This window comes from Dermacentor albipictus, chromosome 10, assembly GCF_038994185.2.
Source record: "Dermacentor albipictus isolate Rhodes 1998 colony chromosome 10, USDA_Dalb.pri_finalv2, whole genome shotgun sequence".
Taxonomy (NCBI): Eukaryota; Metazoa; Arthropoda; class Arachnida; order Ixodida; family Ixodidae; genus Dermacentor; species Dermacentor albipictus.
The window spans coordinates 74053618-74068429 of record NC_091830.1 but is presented as its reverse complement, the minus strand read 5'-3'; the positions used below and the strand labels follow the sequence as shown (position 1 = coordinate 74068429).

Here is a 14812-nt window from a genome sequence, read left to right as displayed (position 1 = left end):
TTGTATCAATAGCTTCATACTAGATAAGAAGAAGCGCTTAGAGAAAGCAAATCCCTGGATAAATCGGCAAATTATTCACCTAAAACGAAGGCTTTAACGGCTGAAAAAAGCTAAGGACGCCAGTTATAGTCAGTTAGCTTTTTTAGCAGAAGAGCTTTCTTCTAGCAATAAATCAGCAAAAAAACATTCCTTTACAGAGAGTCTTCCACAGTTTATAGTAAATGATCCCCATAAATTTTGGGATCACCTTAGAACTTCCCACAAGCAAATATATCAAATCACTATGCATAACAACGTGATTACGGATATCAAAAGTTCGCATGGTCCAGATGACATACCAAACGCCTTCTTACGCCCTAATGCTGAATCATTCGCTAATTTTTCAACAAAAATTTTCTGCTTATTCTTATTGTCTTTTTCATTGCCTCCCGACTGGCTAACAGCCAGAGTTGTGCCTGTGCATAAAAAAGGGGACCGCGCTTGTTGAAGCAATTACATTCCGATTTCTTTGACGAGTACCTGCTACAAACTAATCAAACACGTTATCGCTAACCACATACTTGAAATATTAAACTCTAAATAATGCTTGGGTCAATTTCAACACGGCTTCAGGAAAGGTTTTTAAACTGTCACGCAGTTGGTCACTGCTATCCATAACTTTAGTTCCGTATTAGATAACTGTGGACAACTGGGCCTAATTTTTTTAGACTTCACCAAAGCATTTGATAAGGTTCCCCATAATGAACTTCTTGAAAAACTGAAATTAATAGGCGTGCACTTGACCTTAGTAAACTGGATTGCTTCCTACCTACAAAATCGAACACAGTTTGTGGATATTGGTGGCATCTCTTCAACGTTACTTCCAGTGACATCTCGCGTGCCCCGAGGATGTGTACTAGGTCCACTGTTATTTTGGTTAATATAAAAAGACATGGTGTGTTCCATTGATAGAAATGTTAAAATTTGTTTATTTGCCGAGGAATGCATGCTCTACACCCCAATGAGTTCTGCGGCTGACCAAATATTACTGAATGATGCTTTCCGTGAAATTGTGGCCTAGTGTGACAGATCAGGAAGGGTCTTCAATTCTGATAAGACTGTGCTTTCGCGTATGACAAGAAAGAAACGTCCTATACACTTTGGTGACTCTGCTTACGGCACTACTATCTCGGAAGTCAAAAGCTACAAATGTTTAGGCGTTTTAATAAATTCACAGCTCAACTGGAGCGACCATGTTGATTACATTAGTTCATCTTCGTTAAGGAAACTTGGATTTTTGAAACACAAGCTCAAAAGAGCACTCAGTCACGTTAAGCTATTAGCCTATAACTCTCTTATTCGGCCCAAACTTGAGTATGTAGTGTGGGACCCGTGCACCAAAAAAGATACAGCAAAAATAGAAGACGTGCAAGGATGGGCTGTGCGCTTCATTTACACAAGAGAACTAATCCCGCATGTGCTTTAACGTTCTCCAACGAAATTAAACCTGTTCATATAAGGCGGAAAATTGCTCGACCAACGTTTCTTCATTCACTCATCCAGGGAAAGCTTGGAATTTCTTCTTCGCCTTATGTTACACCTTCAACAACATGAAAAACCCGTCTACAACATACCCATGCCTTAATATCATATTTTGCGAAAACAAACTTCTTTTAATACGCATACTTTCCGGCTACAATATACGATTGGAATGCACTGCCTCAAGAGATCGTCTCAAGTTACAGTTTTGAAAGAAATTGAGCAATGAATTCTGATGTGCAGATTTATGTGGAATGTATTTCCTTTGACTTGTTTCGCTCTTTTGTGTCATGTGTCAAACCTTTTGTCTATGTAATACCTTACGGCGTTTGTAAATATGCCTTCTTATCTGCCCTTCCTGCTTGGACCACATAAGGTCTGCAGTATTATTTAAATAAAAAAAGAGGAAAGTCTTGCCCTGGAGAAGCAACTGATAATTATTACTGAGCCTCTATATACTCAGAATCAACCCACAGTCTACATTGGTGCACTTAGAGTAATCACCAGGCGACAGCCCCGCCTTAAACCAGACAAGGCCTTCTATTTTTAACGCGATAGCGTTAAGGAGCTTGTGTCGCAGAAAAGCCGGTGTCGTCAACATCGGTGTCCGCGACGTTGACCGTGAGCGATAAATCACGGAAGGCATTTTATAAATAAAAAGCAACTTCAAAGATCGGCTGGGTGCCCCGACCGATGGCGCGCCACGCGCGCATTGGAGCTGTGCGAGGCGGGTGGCGGCCCGGACTCTCTCTCCCCTGACAACGCTTCGCATTGCTCCCTCTGCAGAATCAAGCATCCTTCCTTTCCTTAGATCACTATCTGTCTATCTCTCTGCCCGTGTCGATCCGGACGTTTGGCTGGCGTGCATCATTTCCCCCTCCGAGATACCGAGTTCTTTGGTTCGTTCCGCTTGCTCAGGCGCACGTTTCGTTGCTGCGCCGAACGCTGCGTTGCTCGACCATATGGCTCGACGCTCACCACGTCCGATGCGGGGCGCCTCGTAAGTGATGCCTGCCCTGTAGCCCATTGCCTTACACCTCTTGGCGGGTCGACGGGAACGCTGTCGCGTTCCACTCTTGAAGGCGAAGCTTAAGCGTCCTCCAATTTTTAACCTTAACCTCCTCTTTTACTGCGATGGCAAATATATGAAACATCCAGGCGTATTTCTGCCATCGTCGTTGCCGTGTTGTTCCGTATGAAGTCCATGGGGCGATAACATCGTCGACGCGCGCCGTACGCTGTATGTGCGATTGAAGGCGCGCCAGGGTAAGCGGATGATGCTGGCCCAATATCGGGCGTGCAAGGCACCGGGGAAGGGGGAGGGGGTATAGGAAAGGGGGGGGGTCTACTCTGGCGGCGACCGCTCGCGTATTGCTCGGCCGCGTGGGCCCTATCTTGAAAGTGATCTGCGATGAGGATTCAGTGCGCTGAGTGCTGATCGCTTCGTGTGCACCGCATCCTCTCCGATTACTTCGCGTTCAAGCGAGAGCCAGCACGAAGGTCACTTCCTCGCCGCTGCCACCGCGCTTTCTTACTCCAACGTTTTGACAGCGAGTGTGTGCGGTCATCGAGTAAGATGTGTTCATGCTTGCTTGTACGCGCCTAACACCATGCTTGTTAACTTAGTTACTAAGCAAATGTTTACAAGTTTATACGGCAGATAAGACTACCATCCTTACAGCAACTTGCTATCGCTGTCGATGCTCCGCCTTCCGGGTGAAACTGTGGCCTTTCCTTACTCTAACATCTCTTGGAGTAAATGAAGAGACTCTATGGAGGTCATAGACTAGAGGTCCTCATTTCATAAATTAGGTCCAGCTACTCCGCATTGCAAGAGAAGGTCTTACTCTGTTTACTGGGTCTTTATTCATGCTTCTTTTTACTCAGGTTTCACCTTCTGAGAAGAGACATAAATGACCCGAAATTTTTCACCATCATCGACGATATTTGGAGGAACAATATATCCCACTTCGGCATGCTGGATGTCAGCGGGCGCTACCCAACTGATATAGTGGTCTATGAGTGTCTCATTCTGCTCAAGGTAATTCAAGTGCGGCCACTTTTCTTTAGTACTTTGCTGAGTGGAAAGCGACGTGACACCCCATGTCAGCATAAGGGTAATCAGACGTTCATACCACATATACGTTCAATTCCCATTTTATTGATGCTCCAGCGTTCTCTTAGAGCACTGAACAGGTCGGTTGTAGACAATATATAGTAAAACGACATCCTTTTCTTCCTTTCTTTCTTTCTTACTTTCTTTCTTTCTTTCTTTCTTTCTCTTTCTTTCTTTCTTTCTTTATTTATTTATTTATTTATTTATTTATGTATTTATTTATTTCCATTGCTAAAATACAATGACGGGGGCTAAGATAAAAGCTGCAATGAGGCAGGTTGAGGTGCCCTTAGCCCCCGTGTTACATGGTGGCAGTGAGTAGCGCAATCGACCGTACGCAAAGAACATTACATATGAATATTATTTACAATCATCAATCAATTCAAGAGAATTTTCTATAACGGAACAAACAAAAAAGGAACAAAGAAATGGGAGAAGGACAAATAAAAGCAATGCAGATAGTACGCACCACCACATTACATACACTTGGCAATAGGAAAATAAAAGTGAAAATTGCGTACACTTGACGATGCATAATTAAAGGTGAAAAGACACGATGGTTCATTATTATTGGAATATTTAGGAGAAAGAAAAGGACGAGCAAAAATTATGCCATTACAAACATTTAACAAGACATGTGAATACAAGTGAAAAAGAAATTACGCTTGATTCATTATTTAGGAGAAGGTTCTGATAAGTAACGATAGTTCTGAACGTGTTAAGGTAATGATGTCAATGCCAGCGTCATGTGTTGAATTAAGCAGTCTGGGTAACTTATTTTCCGTCATTCGCAAACCGTAGTTGGTTGTTGAGGGGGGTATAGACCAATATTCTCCGTGACGGGTGATATAGGTAGCTGTATTTTTTTGCAGACAAGCAATTTCCTTAAGAACGCGGTTTTCAGAGTTTGAGTTTGAGTGCCATATACGAAAGAGAGAGCGGTTGTATAGAGAGTACATTGTATGTAGGTATGTTGTATTGTTTAAAGAGGTGCTCACTGCGACTGTGATATGGAACGTTTGCAACAATACGTACGATCTTTTTCTGTAGTAAGTGCATTTTCCGGAGGTTAGTTTCAGTTGTTGTGTCCACACGTAGTGTTTTTGGCTGACACTGATCAGTGTGAGATACTGCCCATCATCTTATCGTTTAAAGGCAGCTCTACATCTGGGGAAGATGACATAAAAGTGTAGCGTCTTAGTTGACCACCAACTGATTTGTTAAAATAAAGTTAAATTCTGGGGCTTCACGTGCCAAAAATACGAGGTAATTTTTTGGAAGCCGCTTGGCTCCGAATTCTCGACAGCACAGGAAAGCGAAGGCGGATTTTTGGTATCTTTCTGAATTTTAGAAAGGTCTCCAATTGTGCAAAACAAAAATATCTCTTTTTAAGAAATTCGTGGTATCACTTTATATTTAATAAAAACCTACGTCACGTAGGCGAAGAAGTACACACCAAGAAAAACCATTTATTCGCAACATAAGTGTATTAATTCGGAGTGACACAAGAGCTCATACTAAAACCCTTTTTTCTCAATAGATAACAGAAATGTTGTAAATATTAAAAACTGCTCTAATATAGTATTGTAACAGGCTTTTACTAGCGTCATTTTTTCCAGGTAGAAACAAACATTCTCTCTGAACCCCGCCCCACAATTCCAGTGCTCCCAGTTGTCCACGTATGTAGTAAAAGCATATGCTCCGGCTTAAAAGGTGACAGGACAGCGATTTAGACCAGTGATGTGCTTCCTCCACGGTGGTTCCAGACTTCGATAAGCAGAATAGGCAGCCCACAAGGCTACTGGCGCGTATACACCGATGCACTTTCTATCGCGCGAGGAGCCACTCGATAGTCGCCGACAAAACAGCTGCGTTTGCACCAGCGGGCCTCTTCGATTATGTGCGCCTAAGAATCCTATAGCGTCTGATATTCGGCCCACTGGTCGGCCTCTTCGACTCTCTGTCCTTGCAATCGCAAACTGTCCCAGAACTTGCATACGAAACGCTCGTGAGCTCAAAGTACCACCCAGGGCAGTTCGGGACTGTCAGGGACGGATAATCGAAGTGGCCCACCGTATGTGTCGCTGCCTGCGACGAATTGCCCATTGCCAACTCGGACGAGATGCGCTAAAACACGCCAGCTCCCATATCGCAGGTTTCTTCTGAATTCATGTTTGCCACAGCAGTGTTTTGTATGAGTCGATTTATTAGTAATGGAAAAAACGAATACACGAAACACACAACATACCTCCACATTTATATTAGGTGGGCCATTACGGTAACGAGCTTCAGTAAGAAACACGAATCACACTGATATCTCGATTAGCTCCACGCCGCTTTAGCTTCGCAAGCACCCGCACTGTGTAGCTGCAGCGAAGGTGTGCTAGCCGACAACACCGTATTCATTGGGCTCATAGCTAAACAGGGTGTCCAAGCTAACTTCAGCCAGAGTTTAAAAGTATACCGATGTACTGTAAGACCATGTGACCAAGCGCATGTTGGTGACTATAGCAGGAAGTAAGCGAAACTATTTTTTTTTGTCTTCTGCTAAATTGCATACCCGGTCAAGAATAATTAACCAACTTAGGAAGCAACGAAGTTGGACGAAACATTCCAATTAGTAAATTGTAAAACAGATTGCAAAACGTCCGGTTAAATCGCTTCTAACTTTATATATTAGGTATTACATTTTTCCCGCTTATCGCAGATGCTCGCGTAATACGAAAAACGAAATTGCTGACAAGCCAGCTCACAAAAAATGATTTCAGTGCTTCCAAACGTTCTGTGTATCACCGAACACGGCGTTTAGCAGTGTTGCCTGCCGCCTAAAAGGCGACAGGGCAGCGCCACAGGCGTTAACTCAGCCGATATACGCCAGAGATGCGCTTTCCTCGCGGCGGCTCATGATTGCGATAAGCAGACGCAGCGGCAGCACACCCGGCTAAATACTATGTTTGTTCGGGCGGTTCCGTTTGCTGAATAAACAACTGGTATATTGAGCCCTGCGTGGCGGGGTCGTTCTTGAGTGTACGCGTGTGTGGGTGTGTGCGTAAATGGGGGAGTGCTGAATTGCGCCTAATTAGATCAGTATAAATGTCATTGTGGAGATGAGCTTTCATACTGTTAATGTTCACTCAAGGGACACAATTCAATAGTGCGTCAAATGTAGTATATCATTTCAACGGCTCTTAAAATAGAGTTACCTTTGTGACTTCGCTGGAAGTGAGTGATGTTTGACTAAAGAATGCAGAAGAGGCATTTTATTTGTTGCACAATAGAGCCCAACTTCGCAATTTTTCAAGTCGATAGCGCACATTCCCTTCAAAAAAGTATCGCTGACTCACTTCACAGACCCATAACTACAGAGACGTATCTAGGCGCCGTTTCGAATGAACAGACATTATCAGTGCTTAGCACAAAGCCTGCAATCTATAAATAAATATGATGTTTTACATTGTGCTGGTGGAAAACAAATTGAGCCGCGTATGAGCTTTCTTACAGCTACTAAAAGTGCTGCGAAATTGAACGTAGCTCTGCAATTGTGACACAGTTTAACATGAAGAATTATTAGAGCAACCTGTTGACTGATTATGATGCAGCAAAACGAACAAATGTTCTTTGAGTTAAGCGTATATTAGTGTAGCAGTAAACTAGCTCTTGCTTTGTTGATTTATGAACAACTAGAAATTCGCTCCGGCGTGTTACAAATACTGCGTTACGTGATGTGGTAAGTTTCCAGGACTTTATTGAATTTTTTTGCAATCACACTCAGTGTAAAACACGAGATACTTCGATAAAATCAGGGCTAATATAAATTACGGGGTTTTCCGTGCCGGAACGACGATTTGATTATGAGGCACACCATACTGGGCGACTCCAGAATAATTAGGACCATTTGGGTCTCTTTAACGTGCACCTAAATCTGTGTACAAGCGTGTTCTCACAGTTCGCCCCCGTCGAAATGTTGCCGCCGTGGCCGCAATCTGATCCCGTGACCTAGTGCTTAGCAGCCCAACACCACAGCCACTAAACAGCCATGGCGGCAGAATTACAGGGTAAAGAGTACATTTCGCGAAGCCAAGGCATGCGCAAAAGTCGCTCCATTATGATTGTCAGTACCTTGTTTAATATATTTCAAATATAATAACTAAGTTAGCCATTTTAATGGCTATCTAGCGAGAGCACATTCGGTAAATATTTCTGAAGTAACCCAGACAGGTATCTTGCATAGCAGCAGCGAAACAGTCTAGTTGTGCAATGAGGCGAAATATCTTCCCCATCTTTATTGTTAACAGGCGGTGTATCTTCATCTGAAACCGAAGACTTCACCCCAAAGGCCATCTTACTACGTATTAGGATTATATCTGGATCCTCAGATAGCCGACTACCGCGCTGTGAAATGGATGAAGTGAGTCTCAGACACAGAATGCACCTCACCCTTTCTCAGCTGGTTATGCCTGCTGTTCTACTGTCAAGCTAACATGTCTTTTTTTTTATACGCCGCTAATATATGGTACACATCCACTCATTGAGCCAAATTACTCGGAACATGCTGCATCACTTGCAAAATGAGCGAAAACACGTGATTTAGAAGCTAACCTAACTTCAATACTCCACACATTGAATAATTACAATAAGGCACATATTCGTGTGACAATTTTACGAAATGAAGCCAGTGAGCCCTCCAGGCACAACTTGTTAGAAAACATTTAAAAAGTAGCGGAAATTTCGAGATAAGCGCGTCGCACTTGTTCAATTTACTTCTTAAACAAAGCAGCTTTATTTTTCTTTAAACAAAAACATAACTGTAATGAGAGTCTATTTAGGCGGACGTTTTCAGAGTGCAAGTCTGGAGACTGGTGGCATCCTTATAATTCGTTCCAACTGGACGTACCTGGCAAATGTACGGATCACAAGTCGTAAGTGGCAACACTTGCCATACAAGGAACAGATTAAAAGATAAATAAAGACTTTCTAAGAATTAATCCTTCTTGCTTTTCCATTTTACCTGCCAGTTTACTGTGCCAATCAGGTGTAATCCAGGTAATGGAGAAGTATAATAACATAAATTACTGTACTACTTCTTAAAGAAAAAAAAGGAAGGGTCAACAAAGTGTCGACGCTGGAGAAAACAAGGTCGACGTATATCGTAGTTGACATTATTCGATTCTTAAGCGCTGATTATATCTCGCTATACTGTCTTTCTGTCTCTTTTTTGCGCTGATTATTTACTCAATTCCCAACTTACTCGTATTGTATTTCACGCGCAGTTACCTCGACCTTGTTTTCTTTGTGTTGCACTAGGCTGAGCCTTTCTTTATAGAACGAGATGCCAGGAGGGCTGTTTTCTGAGATAGAGCAGCGTATCGTGCAATGGGGTTGATTTTCGACTATATTGGCGGCGAGGAGTTGCGGAGTCGCCATCTATCGGAAGCGCCTCGCTGGCGTAGTATGAGGGATCACGTGGCGCGCTCCTCGTAGATTTTGCTGTCAGCGCTCACTGAAAACACCCTGCGCGAGCTCTCCTGGACATTTCTGTAAGTACATTCGAAAGGAGAGAAGCTTCTTACTGTCTAAATAATGATCTTGGGTAAACTGAAAGCACACAGTCGTTTACAGACGCTATCTCTTTACCGAATACGTACAGTGAACGCCACTGCGCGCGGTCGCCGCGATGGAGTCTCCCGAACCGCCTTCTTGCGTGAAAGGTAGGCAAACGCCGAGACCAAACTATGTGAAATATGTTCTTATAGTGTTTGTATAACTAAATGGAGCGTAATAGAATGAAGCCTCAATGCAGCGATCGCGCAGCTTCGTAGCGACCGACTGCGCGTCTGCAAGTTTGTCCGCGCACTGTTTCGCTTTCTCCGCGCGCGCGTTTTCGCACCGTACCATGAGCTTTAGGCAGCCAAATATGAGCATTGGCAGTATACAAGCAACCATTGTTGCGTGGGTGCTATCAGAGCTGTTCAAAAATAATTTCAGTGTAGAGACTTCAACGTAAAGTTCGTTGTCTGTCTGTCTGTAGAGACTTCGACGCCTACGGGGACTGTGATGTGCCGTCGCGACGATTCAATCTTTTTTTTTTCTTCTAAATTCTATGACCTTTCAATGTTATTTTTCGAGTTGCGTCGCACTGTATGTTTATCGGTGTTCTCAGCGTGCAATTTCCCGCCGCTCCTTTTTTGTAATCCAGTGCATTAATTCATAACACAAACATGACCATATGCCATGCTTTTTTAATATGTGCTTCTTACCGCTGCCTTTCCACTCCACTGAACTTGCCAGTATCTATAGCATCGACAAGTTCATAGACCAAACCGTCATGACATTAGTCGGGCAGCGGACTCGGGCGAGGATCTCAGTGCGCGTTTTCAGAACATCGCAGACCGGGCGCCGTAGCAGAAATCTTCCTCGCGTCTCTGCTTGCTGCATACCCGAGTTGTAGCCGATGACTGTTTGCCGGTTTTATGTTTCGCGAGCCAAGCTTCACACAGCTCCTTGTCCTGCGGCTACGTGTGAATAAGGCTGACACCGGCCTCCGTTACGTGCGTCCGGCCCTGCGGCACCGAGCAGTAGCCTACAATGCTGCGCGCCTTCAAAGGCAGCCACTACCTATTATCAGTGCTTGCAAGCGTTGTAAAGGAGACACTTGAAGCGGGAAAATTTTGCCACTAAATGAGGACCGCAGCGTACGAGGGAATTTAAACTCGTTTTCAGCTCGCTTTGGCGCGCCCGAAGCAGCCGACGCGGCCGCTATGTCCACGTGATCCCTCCTAGCACGTCACGCCGACGGTGGCGCCAGCTTTTCCAGTGGTGGAGCTCGAGGCCAATAGACGCTGTAGCGTTAATTTTACGTACCCTGCGACTTTTAATCGCTTCTTCTGGGCACACCTCCATCCAGACACCATTCCCTAGCGTGAGCCTTGCATAGTCCTAGCGATTTTGCTCTAGTTCCCTGAGCTGTGCCGTACGGTGGCTTTCCCTCGGCGATTTGCTATTTATGGCGGTGCACCCTTTACAGGGTGCAACGCAATTTACCACTTTTGTGGCACCTAATTACGCCTGTACCACTAATATAATCTAATCTCCAACTAATCATTGCTTCATTTCTCGTATGAACAAGCCTTTTGTTATCTCTGTCGACTCATAACGACACATATGAGACCGTTTGTTTTCTGGAAGTGGTTACAAGATGCCGAAATGCAGATACGTCTAACCCACAGGGTGTCATGTAGGATGACCTTATCGTCAGAAGAAAACCATGTATTCATCCGTATACCTGACTGGTTACCAATAATGGACTTTTCAAGAAGCTTCCCTTACTCGTGATACAGAGAATATGATGTGCCTGTTCAGTACAGTGATTAAAACTGAGTGATGGAGTAGGATTGATTATTCAACGCCATCATTATGTACAGCCTACTATGCTCGTGGTTTTTCTGGCTCTAATATATAATTGCCAACGCCAAAATAGTTCTGCAGATATTTACACGGCGTCGAAAGAATGACATTAAGCAGGTTCTGGTTATGGCATCAGGCGACACATACAGAGGGGGTGTCGTTTATGTCTAATTAGTTTGCCTGATCATGAAGACGGTCATCGAGCTTGTTTTACTGCAAAAAGGTTCTATTGAACTCATTGCATCACTACATAATGACAAGCACCACTGAAATAAAGGTATCATGTCGCACATCACTCCTGTTCTGAGAAGCGAGGCATTTTCCTGCATCCTGCGGTTTTCGAAGTGTTTGTGACCTGCCTAACCGTTACTGTCTCCAGAGGCGCAAACTGATGTTAAAGTGCTAGGCTACGCAAACTCAATAACATTTTAACGCAATACGCCATGTTTTACGGTTTCGTTAACAGAGTTTTAAAAGAAATCATCCGTGAGATGTAGCACAGTTCTACTTGAGCGAGACAAGTCTCGGCGGCAAAGCTTATTTTCCCGAGAAATGAATGTTAGTACTGTGCTAATAGCAAAGGTTTCGCAACTAGCTTTTAAACTAATTACTTTACCCCAAACATTGCAATTTTCCAACTACAAGCTGCGCCTGTTAAATTCTCCTCCACTTCCAATGACTGCTATGCATGACCCCTATTTCAACATATGCGTTCCCAGAGCTGGCGACGAAATGCATAAGTGTTCCAGCAATTTTTGAGCTTCACTGATTGAAAAGGCACTTTGATAAAGAAGCACCTAAAACAACGGTTTACTGTTACGACAAGTTTAACTGCGCATACCTCGAAGCTGTTGCTAGTCTCAAACTTCGTTCCAAGCCTTGTAATGCCAAGCCTTGAATGCCTTGTAATATTACTGACTTCAATACGTGTATATCAATATGAGCGCTAAAGCAAATAATTGAAATGTTTATTTGCGAAATTTTGTTAATCACACAATTATGCGTACTCACGTCCAGTGTAAGTAACTTATACCTTTTCGAGTATTCCAGCTCAGTAAGTATATTCGGGCTAAATGCCACAACTGATTTTCAAAAAAATTGTGTTCCAATTCAAATGTATAAGCAGAACGAAATTACGTTTCTAAAGATTGACTTTGAACCGAGTTGTCCCATTACAGGACCCCTTTACTAAAACCACTAGGCCACGCATGCAAGTATAAGAAGGTGACCCCCTTACGTATTTCCTCATGAAAGCCATTACATTGAGATGCTTGGCGCGTCGTGCTTCTGAAAAGTGAGCCCGCGAACCTTCTAGCTCATGATGTGGATAGAATGGGATTCTTTCGTCAGTGAACTTCGCTCAGCGTATTTTGGCCTATTGCGTCATCCTGGTGCGTTCTCACATGGTCGAGAACGCCACGACTTATGAGACAACCGGTTTTCATGCTGCGTAAATAATGACCTTGTTCTGTGAGATCAAAGTTCGTGATTGAGAAAATTATCTGCACGTCTGTCATTGTACTCATCTTCGTATTTATCATCGCACTTTACTATGCACTAACTGAACTGTGGATGACAAAGAATATCAATATTTTCATCAAGCTTATTGCTTTCATTCCACGTGCCAACTTTTTACAGTTAGATTTTTATTCTTCATGGCTCAGTATGGCGGTGTGACTGCGGCACTATGCAGAGAGAGCACAGTATTCCCAGCAAAGTCTCACGCCGGGTTAGTTGACAAAATGTGTATGGTCGCAATAATACAGATGGTGAAAAGGAATTGATGGGGTCAAACAGCGAGAACGTACAACTAAGTTTATTTACAAGATACGTGCGCCCCTAATTTCCTTTAAGAAGGAGATAAACGAAGCAAATGTTAAAACCAGCCCAAAGAATGAAAACATTATAACATAGATACCACTGACATTGCAGAGCTTACTAAAAATTGGAAACTCACTCTTGCATAACAACATGAACAACGGCGCATGTTGACAAATAACGGTCTAGTGACAACATATTCTTGTTTCATCCGAATGTGCGTATGCCATGCGGCACACATCTACACGGACCACTGTGGATCTAGGCAACGCTTTTTGACAAATAGATATTTTGGCAGGTTTACTGCTGATTTGTCACGGAATTATTTACATGTGACCATCTTGTGTTCTTACAAACTTCATCGTTTACGGTTTTTCTACGGTGCAAGAACATCGCGAAAGAAAAACACCCTAAATATAGTCAAACTCTCATTGAAGCAGCAGGTGCGGAAACTGCATTTTTACGCTTATTACCTATAGCCTTTGTGCGTCCTCATCTTTTTTTTTTCGAAGAATATCCTTGTTCACAGCACTTAGCATATACTTAAAAGGAAAGACAGATATATCCGGAAGAAATCAATGCCTGCCTTCATGTGGGTCGCACGCCGTTAAAGTGGCAATGAAGATAGCACGGAACGAGCCCATGTGGACCACATTCTGTTTCTTCTGGCAAACTCAGCAGGCAGTGGAGGCATTTTTGTGCCTTTTCAAAATGACTGGCTTTTGCGAGTACCTTCCTCTACGCGGTGTTTCTCTCCCTCCTTTACCTTCCCATTTTCTCTTCCCCCAGCGCAGGGTAAGCAACGAGACATTCTTTAAGCTACAATCCCGGTCCTCTATATATTGTTTCTCCGGCCTGTCATTCAAGTGTCACTTATTACTGGGCCTAACCTTGTGCAAACTGTCAGCCTAACACAAGCGATCACAAGAAAGTACATGTTGTCATAATGTGATTGCTTGCTAGAAAAGAGCTTTATCTCAAAGCTAATGAAAGAGTTCTTTAGCCAAAATCTAAAATGTTTCCAGAGAAAGTAAAAAGCGAAATTAAAGAAACTTCACACGATCTGCATCTCGGATGGCATACCCCACAATCTTGGTCGTGTGCTCATCAACAAGAGTCACGAAGCGGCGAGACTAAAGAAGGCAAGGTCGATGTACATCGTCATCATTTATTATTCCATTAAAGGATCGCCCATGTTAATACACAACAGTGCAGGGGAGGGGGGCAGTACATCTAAAGAATAGACTCGTTTCGTAGTTCATTCCTATCGTAATTCACTTGCAATAAGGTCGACCTCGTTGTCTATAGTGCAGGCACTTGGTTCAACTTTTCTGTGTTTTCTAGAATTGCGGGCACGATAGCCACAAACCATGATAGGCCAAACCATGGGAAGCCAGCAAAGAAGTCATACTCTTCAGAAAAAAACACTGCATGGTTTATTGTAGTAACTATCGCCTCTGTTGAAATGTTCACGCCTACTTGTTTTGGCGTGCGTATACATTTCGATTCGTTATTACGTTGATCAGTGAAGCTAATTAGTCGTTCTCTTTGTTTTAATGGTATTTGCAGGACATTCTTCACACCTTCCATGTTCATCTCCATCGCGCACCTTCCGTACTCGGTCAGCTATGCCCGTAACTGCCGTATAATTCCTGTTGCTATGGCTGAGCCTTTACCAGTCGACGTGCACTGGAACACTGACGGACACACCGTGGTATGACTTCTGGCAGACTTCAGAGTGTAGTTAAAGCGTGACTTCAAGGCAAAGCTGGCATAGCGTCGTCTGCGTTACAGAACGGCCAAGCACAATTGTATTTCGTTGTTATACAGGAACTTTACAGAAAAACCATGGCTAGGCGTTGCTGACAGTTGTAGTGGCTACTGCTGCTCACTGGCCGAGTAGTTCACTTACTCATATCACCGTTTTGATTACGCTCGTGTGTAGCCCTATGTGCG

The 14812-nt window shown here is 43.5% G+C and overlaps 1 protein-coding gene across 6 annotated transcripts in view; it reads left to right on the top strand.

Annotated features, from left to right (window-relative positions):
- The window catches only part of LOC135898924 (uncharacterized), a 172291-nt gene that overhangs the window by 139960 nt on the left and 17519 nt on the right, over window positions 1-14812 (top strand). For 2 of the 6 annotated variants that reach the window (XM_070526730.1, XM_070526731.1), the window contains exons 6-8: window positions 3406-3559; window positions 7930-8042; window positions 14426-14570. The exons of 2 other annotated variants lie outside the window; for them this stretch is intronic. In XM_070526730.1, coding sequence (XP_070382831.1) covers window positions 3406-3559; window positions 7930-8042; window positions 14426-14570 — 412 coding nt within the window. The remainder of the gene's footprint in view (window positions 1-3405; window positions 3560-7929; window positions 8043-14425; window positions 14571-14812) is intronic. 2 more of the 6 variants (XM_070526733.1, XM_070526732.1) reach the window with 2 other exon arrangements.